The sequence below is a fragment of the Dermochelys coriacea genome, chromosome 3, assembly GCF_009764565.3.
Source record: "Dermochelys coriacea isolate rDerCor1 chromosome 3, rDerCor1.pri.v4, whole genome shotgun sequence".
Taxonomy (NCBI): domain Eukaryota; kingdom Metazoa; phylum Chordata; order Testudines; family Dermochelyidae; genus Dermochelys; species Dermochelys coriacea.
Window position 1 is genome coordinate 4143473 of NC_050070.1, and position 26531 is coordinate 4170003.

Here is a 26531-nt window from a genome sequence, read left to right on the forward strand (position 1 = left end):
GTGCATTGTACAGTCAGTTGTTTGACCACTCTTTGGTTCATTATGACATATGCTCAAGAGACCAAATAGCCAATAACACCATGATACAGAAAACCGGTTCTGTACGATACCGTCTGCAGGAAGCAGGCCCACGCAGCGTTGTTAGGTGCAGCATACACTGCAGGTGTACTCCCAGCATCACACGTAAGCTAGGAGGAGTTATAGGATGATTTCACAAGCTACAAAACTCTTTGCACATCATTCACATCCGACCCATCAGTACATCCCAGTTCCTGAACTTGTGTTCTGTGCCTTGTTTGGGGTACGAGCATTCCAGGGACTGGTCTGGGCAGGTCCCTCTTGAGCTTGCACTAAGACACAGAACGAATGGAACTTGGTTTTGATAAGTTTTCTATCGGCTTGTGCCAGCTGCTGAGTTGTAGAATCGCAGGGTATTGCGGGACGGAGTTTAGCAGGAGTGAACAGCACTCTGGGGAAACCTAAGCCAGTTCAGTTCTTATCACAGCCAGGCATTGGTATAGCGTGGTCCGTACTAGCCGAACCTATCTGTTCTCGAACAAAGAACCCCACTTTACATCACGTGCTTAGTATATCTCGGAGGAACAGAGCAAGCGACAAAGTCCCGGACTCCTGGGTTCTGTGTGTTCTTACATATGGCAGCGACTTGATGTGTGAGCTTGGCCGAGCCCTTCAGTCCAAGTGTTTCAAACTGAGGTGCCTAAATTTAGTATTTAGGTGCTTGAAGAATCTTATGTAGGTGACTAAATACATTCCTTGGTGTTAAGCCCCAGAGGGAGCGCTATGCCCAGCCAGTCTGATCTCCCTTAGAGCACAGGGCAGGGACTTCACCCAAGTGATTCCTGCACCCAGTGCAGCACGGCCAGTTGAGCTAGAGTATCTCTTTACTAAAGAGCTGTCTTACCGTGATTTAAATCCTCCAAATGACCGCGAATCGGGTCCGTGCCACGGGAATCTGTTCCAGGAGTTAATTTTCCAAAAGGGTTTCATTGCTTTTCTTTCAAGACACTTTTTGGCCTTAACTGCTCTGTGCTTCAGTTTACCCACCTGCCCAGTGGGGATAGTGTTCCTTACTCCCCAGGTGTCCTATCTGTAGAGTCCTCTTAGGTGGCAGAAGAGGTCCCTAAAGGAAATGGGAGACGCCCCAATAGATGGTCCTGGGGGAGAGCAGACTGCAGGCAACAACCCAGCATTGGCTGACTGTCAGACTGATGCCCTAGCAGGACTTTTCCATGCACCTAGGACCTGCAGATGGAAGGAGCAGCAAGTCGGGCTGGCTCTAGTTCTGGCGCCAGCACAGAGCGGTACTGGCCCTTTAACAAGCCCGGCTGAACTCAGCAGTAGTAGTTTCCTGCTCCCCACGTGCCTCTTTCCCATAAATAAGACGGGCATGGGGGCATCGGGGGCGGGAGTTGGCTGGGGGGAGGGGATTAATTGAGACTCCTTGTCTATAAGAAATAACTTGCTTGAGGGAGCGGGGAGCTGCTCCTTCTTCCAAGCTTCCCTGTTGGCCTCTGGCTCAGGATTTACGATGCTACGGCGCCCGGGTGCATGAGCCGAGTCTTAAGAGGCTTAAGAATTCGGGAAGGAAAGCAGGCCCTTGGCTGCAGATTAAAGGCCCCATCGTGGTCCCAGCTGGGGGCTCGGTGCGCTCCAATAACAGCCGCGTCTCATTCCTGACGCATTTTTGCTGTCAAGGTACTGAGGAGAGCAGGCAGGGTGAGACCAGGAGGCGAGTGGCCAGAGTGGCTACAGAATACTTCAGATCCAGGGGCCTGGTTCCCTCTCTCCGCCCAGCTGTGAGGGACCCAGAGAAATCTGTGCAAACTCTAAGCCGCCGGCTTCTGGCCTGATTGCTGGAGCCAGATCCTCTCTGGCCTCCCTGCATGGGGTTAGCATTAAGCCACCAGGCGAGGACTCTGGAGTTGGCTTTGCCCCATGTAACAAGCCTGTGACTTAGATCACAGCTCCTCAAAGGTACTTAGCCTCCTAACTCCCATTGAGTTCAATGTAAGTGAGGCCCCCAACTACCGTTGAGTCTCTGTACCTCAGTTTCCCCATCTGTAAAAGGGGAGTAATGACCCTTCCTTTCTCCCAGACAGTGTCTGTCCTTCCCCAGCTCCGGCCTTGACACTTGCAAACCTACAGCCCTAGCGAGACAAATGCCCATGAATACTAACGAGCCGGATCCACAGTACTTTGGCTCAGACTTGCAGACGCGATTAGTGATTTTTGGTGCCTCCAGGGCTTTCCGCTGGCTTCAGATCAGGCTGGATGGGCAGAAGGCAGGCTTGGTGGGCAAGGCACTGAACTGGGCCTGGACTCAGGAGAGGATCAGGTGTTCATTGGCACTGTGAGAATACCCAGGATGGCGTGAGCAAGGATCAAAATTCAGGAGGGAGGGGCCTCTCAGGCCAGGGGCCTACCTCCAAGTGATGGGACGGGGCACTTCCAGTGTCCTCAGCAGAGCCAGGACAGGGAGTGGATGATGCCCTGGTCTGATGCCTCTGGCAATGCCCAGGTTCCTTTGCACAGGGCTGGCTGCAGCTGGGTTAGAGATTCAGGGGTGGCATCTGTTCATAGATTCAGGGCTACCTTTGCCAAGAAAAAGTCTGAAGACTTAATTTAAACTGGAAGTTGAGATTTGTCTCCTTGGGGCCCTAGTAACAGGAGGCTCGCACGACCCTCCTCTAGTGCCTCAGGGCTTTGGATCAGCTTATGTGGATAGCAGTGTGGATTAGTGGTTAGAGCACCAGACAGCCATTTGGCAGATCTGGGCTCTATTTCCAGCTCTGGCCTAGTGGGTGACCTTGGCAAGTCACCTCATTGCTCTGTGCCTCAGTTTCCTCCCACTGTAAAGTGGGGATAATGATCCCAAACTCTTTTGTAAAGCACTTTGAAGTCTACTGATGAGAAGCATTCCTTAAGAGCTAGGTTTCAGGGATTGTGTTTTACTCCGAGCCAGAGAGATCTTCCAAAGCTCGAGCCTGAGGCTGAGTTCAGAGAAGTGCTCGAAACTCCTGAACTGCCAAAATGGCCTCCTCTCCCATCAGGAAATCTCAGGAGGGCCCCGGGTGGCCTGGCAAAGCTGGAGGAATGGGAATCTGGAAGATTTCAACAAGATTTCAAGATTTCTGAGTGACGTTCTAGGACCGTTCTTATTTTACCCTAATTCTGAGACCACCTAAATCTCGGCCACATTGGATATGTCTAGACTGCATGCTAACCCCGCGCTCTGGCTCAGCTTTGACCCCCAGCCCTCTTTATGTCAACACACACATTGCTCTGACTGGGGTCAGCAAGTGCTCAGGACCCAGGTCTGAAGACCCTTGTAGGGAGGTGGGTCGGAGCCTACGTCCCGCTGTGACTCAGGTCCAAAGCCTGTCAGTTTGAAGTGTGGACACAGCTCAAGCCGCAGACTAAGTCAGAAGGTCTACACAGTGCAATGTGGATGCATGAGCATGGCTATAAGACCCGGGGCCAGCAATTGTAAACCCAGATTTACAATGCAGTGTGGACACTCAAACATGGACTTGGACTGGCTCCCGCAGACCCACATTTACAATGCAGTGTAGACGCGTCCGTTGAGGCTGCTGGATTTACAGAGCAAGGATTATTCAAAGCAGAGAAACGAGCATTGTCCCCCGGGTGCTTCCATTGAGGAAGGAAAGCCTATGGGTTAGGATGCTACCCTAGGACTTGAGAGATTGGGTTCAATTTGCTGCTCTGCAACAGACATTCCGGGTGACCCTGGGCAAGTCACTTGGCCTCTCTGTGCCTCAGTTTCCCATCTGTACAAGGGAACTAATCACCCTGCCCTGCCCCACAGGGCTGCTCGGAGGATAAACACACTGCAGATTGGGAGGTGTTCGATACTGTGGCAAAGGAGGCCATCCAAGTACCTACGATAGACTGGCCAGATGGGAAATGGGACCTCCTCCAGGCTGGTCCCCCATGCAAGCTTCTCACAGAGCCACTGGGGAGGAGGATCTGATCCCAAGTCAGAGTCAATTCCTGGCACTCGGTAAAGACTCTAGTGCACCTCATTCAACCCAAGGGGTTGGGTCTTAGGGGGTGGGAAGGGCTGGGGCAGCAAGAAGCTCCCCCCCTCGAGTGGCCCCTGGGCGGATACAGCCAGCCAAGCAGGGGATGTGTTTGTGGGAGCCCCATGCAAGGGTCGGGCAGTGACCACTGCAGAAAGAGGAGCAGGAAGCCCCTCGTGGCCTGCCTCAGTCGCCTGCCTCTCCCTGGGGTCGGGAGCTCGGCCACCCCCGGGTGCTGGGGTCTGTGACACTGCCTCGATGGCCGGATGGTTCGTAGCCAGGGATTAGGGGCAGGGAGCAGCTGCCGGAGGACTCTCGCCAGGGTGTTTTCAAAGGCTGCATGGTTCTCAGTGGCATTCGCAGGGCCGTGAGCCGGGAGGGCAGGGACAGGGCTGGCAGAACAACAGCCAGAGTGACGGGGTGAATGGGGCAGGCACAGCAAGCACTGGGGCCCGAGACTGGGGCAGGCACAAGCCAGAAAACTTGCCCTGGGCAAGTGGAGATGATTGGAGTGGCCGAGGGGAGGTGGTACCCCTAGGTCCATGGCACTAGGCCACCTCCTTGCCTAAGGGGGGCATTCCCATGGCACAGGACTTGCCAGGCCCCCCTTAGACTCCCAGCAGGAGGGCTGGAAATTCAGTGCTGCCTGGGGAACAATCTGTTCCCCTCCGGCACAGACTGGATGGGACCCTGGGGGGGCTATGCCCTCTCTTTCTCCCCCAAAATGGCTCCTCCCACCCCCACAGCCACCAGCACAGCAATCCCCCCAGCCTGCCTGCGGGCTCAGTGCCAAGCAGGTCTCACCTGGCAACCCGTCTCTCATCTCATTAGAGCGAGAGGGATTAAGGGAGGAGAGAAAGTGACCCCAAGGCAGAGGACCAGGCGGGGGCTGAGCTGTTCCTGGGAATGCAGCAGGGCCACCTGGGGGGGGGGGGAGCACGTGGGGCAATTTGCCCCAGGCCCCGGGCCCCACAGGGGCCCCCACGAGAGTTTTTGGTAGCAATTCGGCGGCAGAGGGTCCTTACACTCTATGTCTTCAGCAAAGTGCCCCAAAGACCCAGAGCGGAAGAACCCCCGCCGCCAAAGACCCCAGGTCCCCTGAATCCTCTGGGCGGCCCTGGAGTGCAGCCCCCCGGATGGGGCGGATGGGAGAACAGCACCCTTGGATTTCTGCTTGGGGGCCGGCATGGTTGGGAGGGGTGTACCCCTAAAGCAAGCTGGCACCTCCTGCCCCTTCCCCACCCTGCGTCTCCTTCCACCCCTGGCCTTCAGCACAAAGGCCCAGCAGAGTAGGGCTCACCTCCTAGCATCTGGAGACGGGACAGGTCAGCTCCCATCTATACCAGCTCCCCAGGGCTAGTGCAGCATGGGTCCCTCTTCTCCCGGGCTCTGGGCAGTCTGGGTAGACACATCCCTGCATTTCCCCAGTTGAGAAGACTATTCCACAGCCTCAGGGCTCTCATTGGCAGGTGGCTTTTTGTGACTTTGTCCCATCTCTCAACCCTGCCTGGCAGGCACCGCCTCCGGGGCAAGATTGGTCTCCAGGGACCATCCCACCCTGGGCCTGTCTACTGAGGCCGGCCCGTTAGTGCTGGTCCTGGTTTGCGGGTCACCAGGGGTTAGGTGACGTGGGCACCAGCCAATTAGGAAATGGACAGAGCCCCCTCCCCCCCTGCAACACACACACACACACACCACCAAACAGTGCCCAGGGCAGTAACAGCTGCTGGGTTTGCATGGGGCTGCCACCCGATTGAATCCAGTGGAGCAAAAGGGTGTACAACAGGCAGTCATGGATTGTGTTATACAGGAGGTCAGACCAGATCTACTGGTCCCTTCTGGCCTTGGACTTGAGGAATCTACTTGTGACCTTGATAAGTTAGAGAACTTCAGGTGTCCTGTACCCCACAATTCTTACTGAAGGTGGCAATCCATGCAGTGCTGGCCCCTTTGCTGAGTGTCTCAAGGGAAGGTTGGTTTTATGGCTAAAGCAAGAGACCTGTGGGTCCTATTCCTGGCCCTGCCACCAATGCTCTGTACAACCTTAGACAAGTCACTTATGCCCAGAGTCATCATGATATTTAGGTGGCTAACTCCCACTGATTTCAGGCGCCTTAGGTGATTAAGGTGCCTTAATCACTCCCTGCCTCGGTTTCCCCATATGCAAAATGGGGTTTTCAGCTTGTTTGGGTCTGACTCTTTAACCTTTTCAAAGACCTGCAAGAGGTGCAGAGTATTGTCAAAAGTGGACAGCCGGGGTTATCTTAGGTTTCCTACCATTTCTTTTATAATGCCCGAGAGAGCGAGAGAGTTCAGCTCTTTCAGGGTTAAATAAGATGAATCAATGGGTTAGGGAACATGGAAGCCGGACAGACTGTGGTGGAGGAGTTACCTGTGCAGATTGCAGTTTAAAAAAGAGAGATTGCTAAATTATGACAGGGCCCTTGTTTGCAAATAATGATGTCATGTTGAAATGGTTTTCACACGTAGGTGAACGTGACTTCATCTTTGATTCCAACATATTTGTTGAGGTATTTAACAATTGAGCAACTCAGCACTATAAATAACGTGGCAGGAAGCGCGCCAGACTGCATTCTCCACTAACAGCTCACACAGGAATTGCCAGAGTCCTGCACAGCTCCAAGCGCTTTGGGGAGGGAAGGTTCCCCCGGCCAGGCAGCGGGAGAACTGGCCGAGGTGTCAGAGGGTTGGAGAAGAAAGATGAATTCAACATTGGGCAGGCTGGGGATTGGGGCTGGCCTGAAGTCAGATTGCTGGTTAGTAGCCGAGGTGGGAATAGAACCCAGGTTGCAGGGAAGCAAATCTGGTGTCTTAGCCACTGGACAATACTACCTGTTAGTTGCACAGTGTATTATATATTTTTCCTTGTAGCTCCTAGAGGGCCCAATGGAGATCACAGTCCCATTGATGCTAGGTGCTGTCCATACATAAAATAGGTGATAGTCCCTGCCCCAAAGAATTTACAATCTAATGATCCCGTTTTACAGTTTAGGCACAGAGACATTAAGGGTACATGTACATAGAGTCCAAGGCCAGAAGGAGCCACTGTGATCATCTAGTCTGACCTGTATAGCACAGCCCAGAGACCTGCCCCACAATCATTCTAGAGCAGATCTTTTAGAAAAAGAGCTGATCTTGAATTAAAGGTAGCCAGTGATGCAATTCACGGGCAGTGATAGCACCTCTCTGCTCGGTACTGGTTAGGCCTCACTTGGAGTAGTGTGTCCAGTTTTGGTCACCAATGTTGAGAAAGGATGTAGAGAAACTGGAAAGGCTCCAGAGGCGAGCGACAAAGATGATCAGAGGGTTGGAATGAAAGCCATACAAGCAAAGGCTGAAGGAACTAGGTATGTGTAGTTTGGGAAAGAGGAGATTAAGGAGGGACATGATAGCAGTCTTCAGATACCTGGAAAGCTGCCATAAAAAAGATGGAGAAAAGCTGTTCTCTCTTGCCACAGAGGGCAGGGCGAGATGGAGTGGGTTCAAACTCCAGCAGAGCAGATTTAAATTAAATCTCAAGAAAAACTTCCTTGTAAGAACAGCAGGACATGGAGCAGACGCCTGGGGAGGCTGTGGAAGCTCCTTCACTGGAGGTTTTCAAAAGGAGGCTGGAGAGCATCTGCCTTGGATGGTTTAGACACAACAAATCCTGCGTCTTGGCAGGGGTTAGACTCACGGTCCCTGCTAACCCTATGATAAATTGTTCCAATGATTAATTACCCTCCCTGTTACAAACCTATCCCTTATTTCCAGTCTGAATTTGTCTAGTTGCAACTTATTGGATCGTGTTAGACCTGTGCTAGATTGAAGAGCCGATTATCAAATATTTGTTGCCCACATAGGTACTTAGAGACTGATCAAGTCACCCCTTAAACTTCCCTTTGTTAAGCTAAATAGCTCAAGCTCCTTGAGTCTATCACTATATGGCAGGTTTTCTAATCCTTTAATCGTTCTCACAGTTCTTCTCTGGATCCTCTGCAATCTGTCAACATCCTTCTTGAAAAAGACAAGGCAGGTTTAGGATTTGAACCCAGAACCCCCCACACCCAAAGCAAAAATCACACCCTTAGATCCTCCCCCAAAGCCAGCTTTTGTGTAAGCTAGAAATCAAACCCAGGTCAGCTGGATGGAAGGCAGCGATGCATCACCTCTTTGAGGCAGAGGGGTAAGTTCAAACTTGAGGAGATATCCCCACGCTAGTTCTGATCAAGCTAATGTGCTAAAACTAGCTAGCAGCCCCAAGTGGCTAGCCACCCCGAGTGCTCTGGACCAATCGGAAGTGCCAGGTGCACACTCGGGTGGTGAGTCGCCCCAGCCACTCGCACCACCATGGCTCCACGTTTGGTTTTAGCATGCTAGCTCGAGGAGTGCCAGTGCAGGAAGTACACTTCCAGCATAGGCCCCACGTGACCTGCCCAGCGTCCCATGGGGAGCTAATAGCTGAGCAGGGAAATGGGCCCAGCTTTTGTGAGTGCAATGTCTTAGCTCTGAGACCATCCTTCCTCGTCACAGGAGACAGGCTTGTTTTTCCTCTTGAGTGTCCCTCCAACTCAACAGGACAAAGACTGAATTCCTCCTCCCAAAAGCCTCCTATCCCTCGCATTTCTCTGTCCACAGCTCCAGCCTCCTCCCCTTCAAATCCTCTCGCCTCCCCACAGATTTGGTCACTAAACCCAGCCCCTCGCTCTCCGGTGCCTCCTCTAGGCCTTGACCACCTTGTGCCTCAGCTCCGGCCACTTCTTCCTTTCCAGCCTGACCTACCCTTAGCTCCCTCCTCTCCACCCAGCGCACCAGCCAGTGCATGCCAGCAAACATCTCTACTTCATCTGATGCTGCAACCATGTCCAGTCCTGCTCAGACCACCTTTGGTGGCTTCCTGCCATCTCTGGAATCACAAAGAGAAACCCGGGCACATCCCTGGCAGTGCACAAGTGAGGAATGGCTCATGGTGGCGGGAGTCCTATCATGCAAAATGTTATAGAAGCAGCATCTGTTGGACACTTGTGGTCCTGGGCTGAAATACCAATGGGAAAGGGAAGCAAGGCCTGCAAATGTCCTTAGAGATCCACCCACTGGCTCTGAATTTTCCCCTGGTTAGTGGGTGCCCAGAGCTAGGATGCTGGTTTATCCCATTAGAGAGAGAGGCAAACCAAGCCACAGAGCAGTGCTTCCCTGGCGCTCGGGGTATAGAACGGCCAATTCAGTGGCACTGGAGTCCTTGGGAGTCTTTGCATCAGCTTCAACGAACCAGGCCCCGTTTGTAGGATGCTAGCACCCAGAAGTCTGGATCAGGCCCCATTGTGCTGGGTGCTGCACAGACACCTCAATCGAATCATCTTCAGGGCCACCCCGGGAGGGACGGGGGTTGGGGGCAAAAGGGGCAGTTTGACCCTGGCCCCCCTTTTCCAAGTGGCATTGTGACTTGGTCACAGCACCACTCAGGTTTGGCCCAGCTGCCCATCTGTCATGACGGGGATCGCCAGGCCAGATTGGAGTGAGCCGTGCTGAGACCCCATGCGCCAGAGCACAGCCCCCGGAGCGGGGAGCCAGGCCCAGCCCTGGAGGACAGGAGCCATCCCTGGAAAATGAGCATGGGCCAGGCTCACTCTCCAAATCATCCCCCTCCCCACGGTGGACATTTTTTTGGAAGGGTGCAGGACTTGAAGTCTATAAATCAAGACTGGGGGGGGGGCTCTTTCTAAAAGCTACACTCTGGCACAGCCAGAACTCCTGGGCCAGATGCAGGCAGCTCATTCTGCAGGTCAGACTAGATGGGCGTACTGGTCCCTGCTGGCCTGCAGATATAGGCATACAAGGCAGCCCTCCCTCTCTGAGAGCTTCCAGTCTCCCTCGAGACACAACTCAACAGGTGGGTGCAGAACTACAAAGAGAAGAGGAGGGGACAGGGCGACAAGCGGTGCCAGGAAAAGGTACCCAGGGCTGGAGAAATTAGCTTTGTGGATATGCTCCAGGCTGTTTTATTTCAGGCCACTAAGAAGTGAAGAATAAACCTTGATGGACCCATAAGGGACCACTCGTGTAGCTGAGTTTGCTGGGGAAGTTAGGAAAGAAGCGAGGCTGTGATTGCCACCTGCTGTAGCAATGGTTTGTTGGAGGTTTGGTGGTGGGGGCAGTTGGGTCGTATCCCAGCTGGGATCCTTGCCGTTCAATTTTCTCAGGGCTTTTTTTCACACAACGCACAGTTTTTCACACAATGCATAGTCAACCTGTGGAACTTCTTGCCTGCGGATGTTGTGAAGACCAAGACTATAACAGGGTTCAAAAAAGAACTAGATAAGTTCATGGAGGATAGGTCCATCAATGGCTATTAGTCAGGATGGGCAGGGATGGTGTCCCTAGCCTCTGTTTGCCAGAAGCTGGGAATGGATGACAGGGGATGGATCACTTGATGATTCCCTGTTCTGGTCATTTCCTCTGGGGCACTTGGCATTGGCCACTGTCGGAAGACAGGATACTGGGCTAGATGGACCTTTGGACTGACCCAGTATGGCAATTCTTATGTTAAATGTCACTGAGGTGTTCCCCTAACAACTGGGGGGTCTGTTGAATGGGTGTTGATGGCTGTGTGAACTCCGATGCTGTTGTATAGATGGCAGGTTACCAGCGTTATGCTCATGGGAAACCGTGGGCGGGATGGGGTTGGAAGTGCTGTCAACATCTGCAGGGCCCTGAAGAATTTATTTGGCCTCCTACTGCAGTCCTGAGGCCTAAGTTTGATTTAAGATACTGTTTTGTCCCCGTATCCTGGGCCCTGCCTCGCTGCCACGGCATGTGCCCGCCGCTTCGCTTGGTCGGCCCCCAAGGAGCGGCCAACCTTGGGCAAAGATCCCGTGGGTGACGTGTCAAGCGACTCAGATCCCTTGTGGGGAAGTTAGTGAAGGGATTGGAAGAAAACCCGGGAAACTTTGATCCTAACTGGGCTGAGACTAGAGCCGACTGGGAAATTCCCCACGGACAGGGTTTGCTGAGGGACCAGTGCTTTTTGACAGAGTGGCCATTTTGGCCAATAAAACCCCAAATGTTTTCCTTGAATAATTGTGCAGTCGTGTCGAAAAGCCAAGCTCAAGAATTGTCAAGTCGGGGGGCTTTGGCCCAAATTTGGACAAAAGCAAAAAGACTCTCAGGGAAAATCCTCCTCCCCCAACCAATTCTGTGCAGCATCTTCACCTGCAGGGTCGGGCTGGGCTGAGGGCAGGCAACCGGGCTGCATTTTCCGCAGCTGCCTGCCCCTGTGGGGTGCAGGAGATTCCCCCTTGCAAAGCGGGCCACGACCATCGCGGAGCTGGGTGCCAGGCAGGTGTGGGAGGCTGCAGAGACCCGACTGGCCGACATGCAAAGCTTGGCTGGTCTCTGTCAGTGACTTACGTGTTGCAGTCTCTGCAGTGAAGCAAACTGACAGAGCTCCCTGCAGACTGGGGACTCGTGAGGACAAGCTGCCTGTGGGAGGGGGAGGCAAGCACTGGCATTCGCCTCCCCTCCCTCCCCACAGCTTCCCCACCTCAGCTCGCAGGGTGATGCATCAGGGCATCGCAGCTGGAGAGAGGGGGAGTGCTGTGTGCTTCCCAGCAGCTGCCTTTGCAGCATCTCCCTAAGCCACAGATGTCTTTTGGGGACCCTCGGGCTGCACCGTGGGGATCCTGAGCTGAATCAGACCTCCTGAAAGTGGTGCCGGAGGGACCGCTTGCAGAGCTCTCCCAGAGCACGCTGGGCCACGTGGCGGAGAGCTGAGATTTCTAGGGATGGGGGGCGTCCTTGTGTCTTACTCAGGCCACCTGGGTGGCCTTAGAAGCCACAGCCACAAGATGGGGGCATGCAGTGAGGAGGGCCCCCCCCCCAGCTGCAGCGGGCCAACGAGTCTGCCCACAGAGTGCTGAGGACGGCAGGTGCAACATCTGTTCCCCACCCGCATACAAGGCTCCTGCCACCTTCCTGTAGAAGGATGGGGCAGGGTTGTGGCCACCCACCCTCTGGCTGGATGCATCCAAGGTGGCCCTCACACTCCGCCAAGAGGTGCAAGGAACAGGATTCAATCAAAGGCGATTGAGTGGTGTCTTGATCAGCGTAGAAGGGCCTGCATGGGAAGAAACTGCTGGTTATAAAAAGTCTCTTTAGCCTAGTGGAGACAGGCAGAACAAAGGACATTAAAGCTGGACATTAAAGCAAGATATTTGAATCAGAAAGAAGCCACGAATTGTTCCCAGTGCCGGCGATTAGCCATGGGAACAAGGTACCAAGGGAAGTGGTGGATTCTCATCTCTTGACGTCTGCAGATCCAGATGGGATACCTTTCTGCAAGGGTGGCGGATACAGTAGACCAGGGGAGGCTAAGCCTCCCCTAACCCAGGCCGTGGCCCCGCCCACGTGCCACCCCGAGGCCCCGCCCTCACTCCCCCGAAGCCGGCAGAGGCTGAGCTTGTGCCCGCAGCCTGGAGCTTGGGGCAGCTGGGGCAAGAGGGCAGGTCTCGGGGCAGTTCAGCCAGGGCTCCTCTGGCCACGGGAGGGGGCGAGACAGCTCAGTGCTCCAGCGGGCGAGGGGAGGCAGAAGGGGCAGGGTATGGGCAGGGCCACGGGGGAGAAGGGGCAGGTGTCCCCAAAGGAGGGGTTCACGTGCCGCCCGGTCTTTTCTGGAAGACTCTTTAGCCAAGCGCAATCTGTGGGCTCAACGCAGGCATGAAATTTGGTGAAATTTAATGGCCTGTACTATGCAGGTGATCATACTGGATGAGCGGCTGGTCCTTCCCTGCCTAAGAATCTAGGACCCAATAGACAATGGTGGGATCTGGATTTAGAGCAGACCTTGAAACTTTCTAGCTCCTTTTGGCTCTAGGGAAACTGTGTGGGGAGCCATGCAGGGCTGGGGCAGAAGCCAGATGCCAGGCTGACGATTTCACTTGAGGGCCAACCACTCTGAGGTTGGCTTGGGTTCCACACTGCTGCCGTGGTTGTCCTAAAGCCCTGGCATGAAGGGGTTTCAGGCAGAAATCTTGAAGGTTCACAAAGCTCAGGAGAAGCAGCTTTTCCATTCGTTTGCCCTCGCAAGCAACGTTCGCCCATCACGCTAGAGCTGGGCCCAAGTCTAGAACCTCCCACCCAAACGCCGGAGCTTGGGGTATAAAATCAAGCCCAGCTACAAGCAAATCCTTGCTTTGGTTCCACACACCCACATCCCTGTCTGCCCAGATCAGGGGGGAAATACATCGCCGGACGCTGCATTTTGCAAAGATAGAGCTTTTCAGTCATTGCACAGAACCGGAGAGGCGGCTGCCCCCCACCATCCCTGATCATTTATAGTCCTGATCCAGAGCCAAGTTGAGCTGCCCAAACACCTCATTCAGGTCAACAGGACCTGTGGGTGCTCAGCACCTCTCTAGATCAGGTCCCGAGAGCGACTGAGAGCCCAGCCATGACAAATCTCCTGCTGATTTCAATGACAGTAGGATCAGAGCCCAGGAGCTGCAGAAGCAGGAGAGGATTATTTTAGCCCCGGCCTAGATGTGCTGTAATGGATACACAATTCCCTCCCCGTACGTGGTGAGTCGTTATTCCCACCACCGCAGGACCTAGCCAGATGGACAGGATTAGTGCCCTGACACATCACTGCCCGTCATGAGTTTGGTGTGCTTCCACCTCTGGGGGAGAAGGGAAAATGAGTCCCTCCCTTCCCCTCCTGGGCTGCTGCCATAGGGGTAGCCGTTGGGATTCGAGGCGAGGCATTGCTGGTGGGCGTTACGAAAGGTTTCCGCACAGAGGTATTTATGTAAGCGAAAGGGAACAGCCTTTTGATCTGGTTAGCAAAGCTCCATCTGCAGTTTCTGGAACTTTGCAATAAATAAATACAATGTTTTGAAGAGAGAAATCAGGGTCTCGCTGCAAGGGTCATTTAGGCACCAAGAGCTGGATCCTCCGCTGGCGGATCTCTGCATAGCTCTGTTGAAGCCACGGGGGTGACACCCCGGAGATGTCAGCTGAGATTCCAGGCCTCAGACCAGACAAACCAGATCAGATTATCTGGTATCCCACCCCCTGCCACGCTGCCTCAGATCATTGGCCCAGCCCGTCCAGTCTTCTGGCATACCGGAGCAGATGATTGGCCCACCTGAGCTGTCACACCAGATCCGATCATGGTCCCATCTAGTCTGGTATTTGGTCTTTGGTAGTGACAGGGCTGCGTGGGAAATACCAGTAATGAGGGCAGCCCTGTCAGATGCGGGAGAAGTTTTTCCTGATCCGAACTGGTTGTGATCTTATGCCCTGAGGCAGGTGAACCATAACCCACCACCGTTGGGCTGTTCTGTTAATGACACTTTAAAGGCACCTAGGGCCTGATTTTCAAACCACTTGGAGTCAGTTTCAATGGGAGTTTGGGAGCTCAGCACCGCCGATAATTCGCCCCGTAGAACCTTCCATCTCAGCACCACTCAGGAGCTACATACGCACAGCACCATGGAAATGCAGCCAACTCTGGGGTGGGAGACAGCCCCCAGCTCACTGTAAACGAATCCACTCACCGCTAGCCACCCCCTCGTGGCCAGGCATGGCATGGCAGCTCTGTCCTTTCCGTAGGGCCGCCCGTGGATGGGGCTGTGACTTCTGGTGACTCAGCCTCCCCTGGTCGGGTCACCATCTCACGTCCACCACTTCAGGCTCACCCTCTACTCTAGGTCCCTATACTGAACAGCTAACTCCACTCCTCCATCCTTTGTGGATGACACTAAGCTGGGGGGAGAGGTAGATATGCTGGAGGGTAGGGATAGGGTCCAGAGTGACTGAGACAAATTGGAGGATGGGGCCAAAATAAATCTGATGAGGTTCAACAAGGACAAGTGCAGAGTCCTGCACTTAGGTCGGAAGAATCCCATGCACCGCTACAGGCTGGGGACCCGACTGGCCTAAGTGACAGTTCTGCAGAAAAGGACCTGGGGATTACAGTGGACGAGAAGCTGGGTATGAGTCAGCTGTGTGCCCTTGTTGCCAAGAAGGCCAATGGCATATTGGGCTGTATTAGTAGGAGCATTGCCAGCAGATCGAGAGAAGTGATTATTCCCCTCTATACGGCACTGGTGAGGCCACTTCTGGAGTATTGCGTCCATTTTTGGGCCCCCCCCACACACAGAAAGGATGTGGACAAATTGGAGAGAGTCCAGCACAGGGCAATGATTAGGGGATTGGGACACATGACTTACGAGCAGAGACTGAGGGAACTGGGCTTATTTCATCTGCAGAAGAGAAGAATGGGGGGGGGGGATTTGATAGCAGCCTTCAACTTCCTGAAGGGGGGTTCCAGAGAGGATGGAGCTCGGCTGTTCTCAGTGGTGGCAGATGACAGAACGAGGAGTAATGGTCTCTAGTTGCAGTGGGGGAGGTTTAGGTTGGATATTAGGAAACACTAGTTCACTAGCAGGGTGGTGAAGCACTGGAATGGGTTACCTAGGGAGGTGGTGGAATCTCCATCCTTAGAGGTTTTTAAGGCCCGGCTTGTCAAAGCCCTGGCTGGGATGATTTCGTTGGGGTTGATCCTGCTTTGAGCAGGGGGTGGGACTAGATGACCTCCTGGGGTCCCTTCCAACCGTGATCTTCTTTGATTCTATGATTCCTCCAGCTGTCTGCTGTTCGCCCAGGTCCCTTTCTACCGAGACTCTCAGCTTCCTCTTCCTTTTCCTCCTTTCTTGGTCAGGGTCTCTCCCAGGGCTCTGTGCCTGGAGACCTTGTCCTTGCTCGCTTGGAGTCCCCCCCAGCTCTCATTCTTGTGCTGAGCTTCTGCCTGGATAAGAGCTTCCCTCCTGGGCTTTATCACCGCTTAGCCTGGCTCTCCCTCGTTAATGCAGCCACCTGCTTCTCTTAATGGCCAAGTTCCTGATTCCCCTCAGGGTGGCGGGCTCAGGTTGGCCTAGCCCCAGGCTGTGCAGCCCATGGGGCAAGCCACCTTGTGGCTCCAAGAGTTCAAACCTGCAGCTCAGACTCCTAAGTCGCCCCCTCCAACCTGCCCTTGCTAGCTCTGACGTAATGAGAAAGCTGAAAGGCCGTCAAGGTATATGTGCGCAGGAAACCCCCTGTTAAATTGTAGCTCCCTCTCTGTGTGCATGGTGTCCAGGCTGTTTGGGAGTATTATAAACGGGGGGAAGAGGACCCTATCCCTACCCTCCTACTCTCATGGGCTTCTGCAGAGACCAATGGCCAGGATACTCAGTCAGGAAGGAACAGGCTGTTACCAGGTGTCTTTGATCTCTGCTGACTCTCTGAGTCAAGCGCATTTCTCACAAAGGCTCTGCCGAGCCCGCAGGCTCCACTGGATATAGATAATCAGGTGGCAGACATAAGGAATTAGGCCTTTTACCAGAATTTGGCACATGGTTTGTACCGTGGAGAAAACAGATTAATTGAAATCTGGACGGATTCAGGGGCTTTGCGTGAACATTATATCCCCGGGGGCACTGCACGGGTGCCCCCGACTGTGCCGCATTCTCACTGAGGCAGTGCCTAGGAACCCCAGCCCAGGGCAGAGCTCCCATGCGTTGGAGGCTGGGTGGGCAAGTAACAAAGATGCCCATCCCTGCTCTAGAGAGCTCACCCTCAGAGGAATTGATGGGCATTTCAAGGGAGCCAGGATGCAGGCAGGAGAAGGGGAGATGGAGAGAGAACATGCTGGGCTGATGGAGTTTTTCCCCACCCTTGTCTTACCCCTTGGCTAAATTCAAGGACTCATAGGCTTTAAGGTCAGAGGGGACCATTGTGATCATCAGAAGGGACCATTGGTTGTCTCTTTGCCTTCATCAGTTTAACTTTCTCTCTGGCTTTCCTGCCTGGCCACCCACCCTGTTGGTGCCTTTCTCACCACTGCTACAACCCTGGACTCTCTTCATCTCCAGCTCTTCAGCCTCACCTGGAAGACCATCACCCCACCCCAACCCCCGCTCTACATCACCCATCTCATTTCCTCCCGCTCCTGCCCTTGCTCGGTCTGCACCTCTCCATCCCTTCCTCTCACACACACTTTCACGCCTTTGCTCAGGCTTGGGGGAAGTCTACCTTTTCCCTTTGCACTTGCCTTCAAACTCCACCTCCTTCACTAGCCCTCCTCCCATCTCCTCAGAAACAGGCAACTCAATGGCCCGCTCAGTTCTTGGCTTTGTTCTGCCATAACTTATGTGCATTGTAAGAATCTGGGGGTGACAGTGGATCATAAACTGAACATGTGCCAACCATGTGATGCAGGTGTGAAAAAGGCTCCATCTTGGATGTATTAATAGGAGTGTCGTATGTTAGACAAGGGTGGTAAGTATCCTGCCCTACTCAGCACTGGGGAGGCCTCAGCTGAAGCACTGTGTCCAGTTCTGGGTGCCACACTTTAGAAAAGATGTGGGCAAATTGGAGAGATTCCAGAGGAGAGCACAAAACTGATCCAACGTTTAGCAAACCTGACCTATGAGGAAAGGTTAAAAACACTGGACCTGGTTAGTCTTGTGAAAAGAGGATTGAGGGGGGACCTGATAACAGTCTTCACATCTGTTCTGGGCTGTTTTAGAGAGGATGGTGATCAATTGTTCGACATGTCCTCTGAAGGTAGGACAAGAAGTACATTAGAACGGCCATATTGGGGCGGACCTATGGCCCCTCTAGCCCAGTATCCTGTCTTCTGAAAGTGGCCAATGCCAGGTGCTACAGGGGGAATGAACAGAACAGGGTAATTAGTGAGTGATCCATCCCCAGTCATCTGGATGGGCCCTTCTCCAGAATTTTGAGGGATGTTTAGATCCAGGGGTTCGGTTCAGCATTAGATAAGGGATGAAATGTCAAGTTCAGTCCCAAATTTGGATCCAATCTCCTGCTTGTCTTCACTAGATAATGAGGCCATGACCTTCAAAAGTCACGTTACCTAAGAGGTTAAACATGACTTTGTTGTCAGTGTAGACAGGCACCGTGATGTTTAACACTGTGTCAGCTGTTCATGGGTAAAGCCATAGAGTTAACCTGACCACCACCCACTGACATGATGTTAAATGCCCCGGCACCCATCCACACTGAATGCCAGTCGTGTGGGTGAAATCCTGGCCCTACTGAAGTCAGTGGGAGTTCTGCCTTTGACTTCAACCGGGCCAGCGCTTCACCCCAGGTTAGAATCATAGAACCATAGGGCTAGAAGGGACCACAAGGGCCATCTAGTCTAACCCCCTGCCGAGATGCAAGATTTGTTGTGTCTAAAGTTAGTTAACGTGATTCCTCAAGGCTATGTTCTAAGGCAACCTAGTATTCAAACAAAGGTAGGGGATGGTGAGCTTTGAGGGTTTGGTCCTGGCCCATCTCTCGGATCAGGGCAACTGATTACTAGCAAACCTTTTCCTCCAAGCCAGAGGCAGCAGTACAATCCCTAGAGTCCCGTGAATCTCTTGGAGCCCAGGTCTTCTGATCCTCTGCTGGCTTTTTGATCATGCCAGGGGCTTTATATGTTCTTTCTTTTTCTTTGCCTTTTCTTTTCCTTTTTTGTTTGTTTGTTTGTTGAGGTCATGCTATCCTCTTAGTCTGTAAAACCATCTGTAATTATTCCTTGTAACTGCAGGATGAAGATAAAGCTGATCAGCTGCAGGTTTTTATTGCTGTTGGACTCAGCCGACAAGCAATTTCTAATCATCCCTTGAAGAAGCTGCAAGTACTGCAGCAGCAGATGTCTTAGGCACTGTGCATTTGTCTTTTCTCCCACCTTTGTCTTGTCTATGTAGACTGTAATCTCTCTGGGACAGGGACTGCCTCTTTCTTTATATCTGTGCAGTGCCCAGCACAATGGGGTCCTGATCTTGGTTGAGGTCTCTAGGAGTTACCATAATAAAGATAAATAATAGTAATATCCTGCAGAAAGGATTCATAGAGTCACAGAGTTTAAGACCAGAAGAGACCGTTAGATCCTCTAGCCTGAGCTGTATATCAAGACCAGAGAATTTAACCCACTTATGTCTTCATTGAGCCCAGTAACTTGTGTTTGACTTACAGCATCTTCCAGAAAGGCAGCCATGATGCCAACAAAATATGGAGAATCCACCACTTCCATTAGTAGTTTGTTCCATGGGGTACCCATTGGTATGGCCAATCTGGGTACCCCTAAACAATAGCTAAAGAAGGGCAAGATGGGAAGAGAGTAAGGTTTGGAGTGTACTAACCAGGCAATGTGCTTTGTATTTATGGTCCATAGGGTACGGCCATGCGGCCCCAAGCACAGATGGTGGGAAAGTCTTCTGCATGTTCTACGCCCTGCTGGGGATCCCACTCACACTCGTCATGTTCCAGAGCTTGGGTGAGAGGATCAACACCTTCGTCAAATACCTTCTGCACCGCATCAAGAAGTGCCTTGGCATGAGACGGACGGAGGTGTCCATGGCCAACATGGTCACCATTGGGTTCTTCTCCTGCATCAGCACCCTGTGCATTGGGGCCGCGGCATTTTCCTACTACGAGCACTGGAGCTTCTTCCACGCCTACTACTATTGTTTCATCACCCTCACCACCATCGGCTTCGGGGACTACGTGGCACTCCAGAAGGATGAGGCGCTGCAGACCAAACCCCAGTATGTGGCCTTCAGCTTCGTCTACATCCTGACGGGGCTGACCGTCATCGGGGCCTTCCTCAATCTGGTGGTGCTGCGCTTCATGACCATGAATGCCGAGGACGAGAAGCGGGATGCCGAGCACCGAGCACTGCTCACGCACAACGGGCAGGCCAGCAGCGTGCACACCACGGACACCACCTCGTCCACCACGGCGGTGGGAGGGGGCGGCGGGGGAGGGGGCGGGGGCGGATTCCGCAACGTCTACGCGGAGGTGCTCCACTTCCAGTCCATGTGCTCGTGTCTGTGGTACAAGAGCCAGGAGAAGCTGCAGTACTCCATCCCTATGATCATCCCCAGGGACCTGTCCACCTCGGACACGTGCGTGGAGCAGAGCCACTCCTCGCCTAGCCGCTACCCCGACACCCCCTCCAACAGATGCTTCTGCAATGCCCAGCGCTCGGCCATCAGCTCTGTCTCCACGGGACTCCACAGCCTCTCGGCCTTGCAGGGACTCATGAAGCGCCGCAGCTCTGTGTAACTCCCCCCCACCCCCACCATGCACACACAACACTGAGGACTCTTCGTTTTTAATATAGAGAGGAAACTTATGGAGACCAGCAAAACCAGGTGAAGGAAAGCCTTCAGATTTTATTCAGATTCAACAGACCGATTCCAAAAGGGACAGCCCGAGAGACGGGGAGTACGTTGGCTGCACAAATGTGTGTGCAGACGAGTGTATCTGTGTGTGAGCATATGGACGTATAGATACAGATGTATACACATGTGGAAGCTGGTAAGCTGTCTCTAATGCTCCTTTCATTGAGAAACTCTTTTGCATCATTTTGCAACAACTCCATGAAATGTGAAACTTGAAGCGAATACACGGATAGCTTTTGAAACAGGCGACGGAGGGGTGTGCATCGGAACGGCTCTGGTACAGACAGATCCCGTCTATGTTTGCATCTCTTTATTTATACCTCTCTGAACTGACAGGTGGACCTAGTGTCCTCTTAGCACATCTCCCTGCCCACACCCTGCCCTAGATAAATACCTGGGCTATGCACCCCGCTGCATTTCTAATTTCACCCCACGCTGTCCCGGTGAGCCAGGCATGCCGGTATGTCATACACTTTGGGGGTAGCTTTGCAGCTGCAATGGAGGTTAAGAGAAAGTAGACGTGTATGTGTGTTTGTGCACACTCCCAACTTTGTACCTTTCATGCAGGTCGGTCAGTTGCACACACACAAAATATTCCCAGCCAAAGAAGCAAGTAGGGGTCTTGGACAGGGGCTTTCTTCCTGTTTCTATCTCCTCCTCCCCAGGATCTTTGCTGTGTTTCTCTAAAAGATGCACTGCCAGTTTCCCAGCATCTGCCGCATACCGGCTCATGAAGTGGCCACGCAATCATGTCTGCCTCTTAACATCACGCCATGGCCTCGGCGCTGGCGGCATTGTTGTTACATGACGTGACATCAATGGCGTTATGACATGACGCCCAACATAATCCTTCGGTAATCCCATGGGCTGGTCTCAAATCCCATGCGACTTGCGGGGAAGTCTGGCACCATCAGTCTGCACCAGGGACGAGTCTCTGCTCTTAGGCCATCTGGAAAGGATTGTATGTTTTCTACTGGGGGATCAAAGCCAGAGGTGATATAAACACTGGTATCATTGACACATTGATAAGGCAGAGTGGGTCATAACTTTCACACCATAGGGGGAGACTTAGTCAATTCTATGTCTCTGACTAGAATGGTGCCACCCTTGCTGACACCCTTTCCACCCTATCCGCGGGTAAGTTACATCAAGTTACTCCCACTTCTTGATGGTTCCCACCTCTGACTTTCGGATCTAAGAGCATTAATAGCCACGGCCCGTCTGCTCATTCCTCCTCCAACATTAGTTCCTGTCCCCTCGACATCATTTGCTAGCATCGGTTCAGAAAAAAAAGGGGGGGGGGATTCCAGGCAACAAAGCATCCTGGTAAAAGTCGTGGCTGCATCACCGAGCAAATCAGGCTAAGAGGGTCTTAGGCAGAAGCTATTTATATTCCTGTGCACATGATCCTGCCACCGTGTCTGAGAAAACAAGCTGGGTGTCACGTAGCTGGTTCTCTGATTCAGGCAAGACTGGGATGGCAATCAGATCTGGGCCAGGAGGGGTCCTTTTTTAACTGTTTCTTATTCACCAAACTGCAGGTTTGTGGCTTTGTATATATCGCAGCTGAGAGGTGGTTGAAAGCTACAACAATCCTTGAAGATGAGGAGATAGGCACCTCCTCTTGCATTTGGGCCAGCACCCCCTAAACCAAACCAGTGTATCCATCCATGTCAGGAAAGCGTAGCGACCCCCCCTAGACAGTGCAAGACAAGCCTGGGAAATAAAAGCGACTGACCCTTCCTGTTTATTATTTAATATAACCCTGTTGTGTTCTGAAGAAGGGTGTGGCTGCTCCGTCGCTGATAGTGTCTAGGTCTCTTCCGTGGTAAGCAATAATGAAATGGGAGTGGGTGTTATGGCCAAGTTTCCAACCCCCCTCCTCGATAGCTGTATTAGCTCTGCTGGGCTCATGGGAATAAAACATATATTTGCCGCCATCTACCGCAGATAGGACTCCGGTGGAGCAAATCTGATGGGTAAAAAGGGGTTGTTTTTACATAGCTATGCTCCTTTTCATGACCACAACTGCACTTTCATACAAACTCTGAGCAAGGGATCTGCAGGTAAGATCTGCTGCTACTTTGTGGCTGGCAGGGAAGAGTTGGGACTTGAGTGGATGAGGCTACTGTATTGCACAACCATCCCACAGAGGGTGGCCACTTCCCCTTTTCTCCTCCCATCCAGGGAGTACCTCCCCAGTGCCTTTTTCGGTACATCGCCTCTCGCTATGCAACTGGTGTGGGGAAGCAGCTGCTGCTGGAGTGAGGCAGGGACAGGCAGGGCTCTGCTAACTCGGGGCGCCCTATGGCATGGGGTGCCTTTCTTTCCCTCTCACAAGAAGAAAAGTCGATCATAAATTCTGAACCTAGATCATTTCTTCAGTTCAGTTGCCAATCTCCTGCTCAGCTTTTGTCCCTGTTGCTCCGTCCGTCAGTGGCAATGCGAGACGTTCTGGGTAGGGAGGACCACAATGGACAAATGTAGCACAGGGCAGGTGAGGTGGGAACCATCCCAAACACGACCCCAAGATCTGATCCCCCCCAACAGGTGGAAGGCTCCCTCCAAGTGCCAAGGAGGGCGATGGGCGGGGTGGAGAGGGAGGACTGCTTTGGTTACTGCCCGTCTGCTGTGGCTAAGGGGTTAATGAAAGACACCCTGGCTTTGGGGATAAGCTGCCTGCCCTCCCCTTTGGCAGGTTCGCCGGCCCTTGCCTCTCCTTTCGGCACTCTGATCTCGATCCCATCGTCAGCATAACCCAGGGGAGATCTTAGCCTCAGGTGTAGCCGCTGCTGGGCTGGAGAGAGCTCAGTGCAGGCAGGGGAGAGAATCATAATGTTCAGTCGTTCCCAGGGACAGAGTCTGGCATGGGATCAAAGGCCCCTGGCGGGACAGGAAGCTGTGGGGATGCCAGGAGCAGCCCGCAGCCTCACCCAGGATTTACCACCCTCCTGCACATCTCAAAGCCAGGGGGGGGCTGCGGTGACACCTTTCCCCTCCCAGTGAGCCGAGGACTTAATGAGGCAGCAGTAAAGACGGCTGGGCCCCAAATTTGACCTGCCTTTCCCCCTTCCCCTGATTTGTTTCTCTCTTTGCATGTTTCTTCCCGCTGAGGATCTCAAAGAGCTTCACAGATGTTAATGGGCTGAGCCTGCCAGCCCCACTCCGGGGTGGGGACGGGTCATTTGCCCCGTTCGACCCAAGGGAAACGCGAGGGGGCAGAGCGAGGTTATGTGACTTGCCCAAGGCTGCAGGGGAGGTCAAGTAACAATGTGGAAACATATCCCAGCAGGTCTGAACAGCTGGTTCCCTGCCTGACCGTGGCTCAGCACCCATCATGGGCCCTCGGCACACAGAGCACCCATTAACATCTCTGTGTCATCTGAGGCTGGCTCAGGGACGGAGGGAAGGTGGCTCAGGCTCTCCCAGTCCTGGGGCAGTCGTGGCCCCCAGTGCAAGCTGGGACAGCCCTGAAAGTGTGCTACCCTGTGCCCCTCCCTCAGTGGCTCCTATCGGTCACAAAATACCCACGACATAAGAATCCCCAGGCCAAACCTCCACTTGCATTTGTCTGCTCCCCACCCCTGACATGCTCCTATCCTGGGGCTCCCATGGAGGTGGTGTAGAGATGGTGGAACCGGCTCTGCATTGGGCACGTGGAGACCACTGCATGGGGGAATTCCCTGGGAGGCAGTTCGCCCCTGGCCTCCAGCCCCTTTGTGCCAAGCCAGCTGTTGGGCAGGTGTGACTGCAGCCTCCAGGGTGCTGAGAACATGCAGGTCCCATGGCTCCTTTTGCCAGATCCAGGGAATTCCTTCTTCCAGTTCCGTTGCTCAGCTTTTCCCGAATGAAAACTGTGAAATAGACGCATCAAATGAGGAGAAAGCCTTGGCTCCAGACAGGCCATTTTTGATATGTCACACAAATGAGAAACTTTATTTTCCTCAATAAAAAATAATAAGGTTGCACAATACAAACGATCCCCCCTCCCGCCCCTGCCCGAGTTAGGGGAGAGAGATAGCCCACGAGATTCATTTCAAACGCAGCCAAATAATATGTCCCCAAAAGTTCCAGGGTGAAATCGTGGCCCTCCCTGACATCAGTAGGCTTTTTGCCATTGATTTCAATGATGCCAGCATTTCACCCCACATTGGGCCAGTATTCATATCTTCTTCTTCGACACAGATGCTTCCACTGAGATTTCATCTCTGGGTTTGTCTGTTTGTCCCATGTACAGCAGCACAGAAGGCCAAAAACAAAACCAATTCCCCAAGTCATAATCAAGGGGAGAAAGGCAAAGAGAAATCTGTCTCAGTTCTCTGCCGGGCGCTGCCCAAATGCACTGCTGCATCACAGAGACTTCTCTGTCCAGAACGTGCATTAAAGAGCTAGCAAGCCACGCTTCTGTGCACTTGCTAAACTAAAATTGACAACAAGCAGTCAAGTCCTAGCAACCTACATTAGCAAACAGGTGTGCACAGCCCAGCACTCCTGTGCAACTCCAGTCTAAACAAGTGTGTAGGGCCCAGTGCTCAGGAGCAACCCTGCAATAACAATCCATAAGGAGAGGGAAACAATCCTGAAAGAAAACAGGCTTCTGTTTCATGTTCCCTGTGCCAATGCATTATCCATGCATCCTGCTGCAGAGAAAAGGCAGGGGGAGATACCAAGTCCACAGCTGGACCAGAAGTGCGCAGAGTTGAGGGTGGATTTAGACCTGAGGGGTTGGTTCATCCCATTCTAAACTTAGAGTTCAAGCACAAAGTTCAGACCCAGATCTCAGGGCTATTAGGATCCCAGGTTTTGGTCCAACTTATTAGCAATGGGGTGGCCTTTCGGGGTATGTCTATACTGCAATGTAAGCCCATACTTGAGCCCTGGCTCCAGGCTAACCCCCTTTGGGTCTACACTGCAACTGTGCTACCCAGGGCTCGGACCCCAGGGCATGGCAGCTCCCAACAAATGCAGATAAGGTCAGCTTGTAGGTATGAATGTATGGGCTGGCCCTAGGGTAAACAGAGATCATCTATCAGAGGGGTAGCCGTGTTAGTCTGGATCTGTAAAAGCGGCAAAGAGTCCTGTGGCACCTTATAGACTAACAGACGTATTGGAGCATGAGCTTTCCTGGGTGATACCCACTTCGTCAGATGACTGTAGTGGAAATTTCCAGAGGCAGGGATAAATATGCAGGCAAGAATCAGGCTTGGGATAACGAGGTTAGTTCAATCAGGGAGGTTGAGGCCCTCTTCTAGCAGTGGAGGTGTGAACACAAGGGAGGAGAAACTGTTTGTGTAGTTGGCGAGCCAGTCACAGTCTTTGTTTAATCCTGAGCTGATGGGGTCAAATTTGCAAATGAACTGAAGCTCAGCAGTTTCTCTTTGAAGTCTGGTCCTGAAGATTTTTTGCTGCAGGATGGCTACCTTTACATCTGCTATTGTGTGTCCAGTGAGGTTGAAGTGTTCTCCTACAAGTTTTTGTATATTGCCATTCCTAATATCTGATTTGGGTCCATTTATCCTTTTACGTAGGGATAAATGGACACAAAGCAGATATTAGGAATGGCAATATACAAAAACCTGTAGGAGAACACTTCAACCTCTCTGGACACACAATAGCAGATTTAAAGGAATGCATCCGATGAAGTGAGCTGTAGCTCACGAAAGCTTATGCTCAAATAAATTTGTTAGTCGCTAAGGTGTCACAAGTACTTCTTTTCTTTGAACTAACCTCGTTATCCCAAGCCTGATTCTTGCCTGCATATTTATCCCTGCCTCTGGAAATTTCCACTACAGTTATCCGACGAAGTGGGTATTCACCCATGAGAGCTCCTGCTACAATACGTCTGTTAGTCTGTAAGATGCCACAGGACTCTTTGCCACTTTTAGAGATCATCTAGCAATTTTAGGTTCAAATGCTTCTAAGGCATTTGTCACCTGCCTTTCTATGCTCAGCTTGGTCTGGGCATTTATCACAGATTGGCAATGTCATAAGAAAGGCCAGGCTGGGTCAGACCATCTAGCCCAGTATCCTGTCTTCCGACAGTGGCTGGTGCCAACTGCTCCAGAGGAAGTGAACAAAACAGGGCAATTTATCAAGTGATCCATCCCCTGTCATCCATTCCCAGGTTCTGGCAGTCAGAGGTTTAGGGAAACCCAGAGCATAGGGTCATGTCCTGACAATCTTAGCTATAGATTTTCTTATAGATAATAGTATAGACAATATTAGCTGTAGCCAT

At 52.6% G+C, this 26531-nt stretch overlaps 1 protein-coding gene across 1 annotated transcript in view; it reads left to right on the forward strand.

Annotated features, from left to right (window-relative positions):
* The window catches only part of KCNK3 (potassium two pore domain channel subfamily K member 3), a 96034-nt gene extending 70416 nt beyond the window's left edge, over nucleotides 1–25618 (forward strand). The window contains exon 2 of the mRNA XM_038395046.2: nucleotides 19285–25618. Coding sequence (XP_038250974.1) covers nucleotides 19285–20177 — 893 coding nt within the window. The 3' untranslated portion in view covers nucleotides 20178–25618. The remainder of the gene's footprint in view (nucleotides 1–19284) is intronic.
* Nucleotides 25619–26531: the final 913 nt, after the last annotated feature.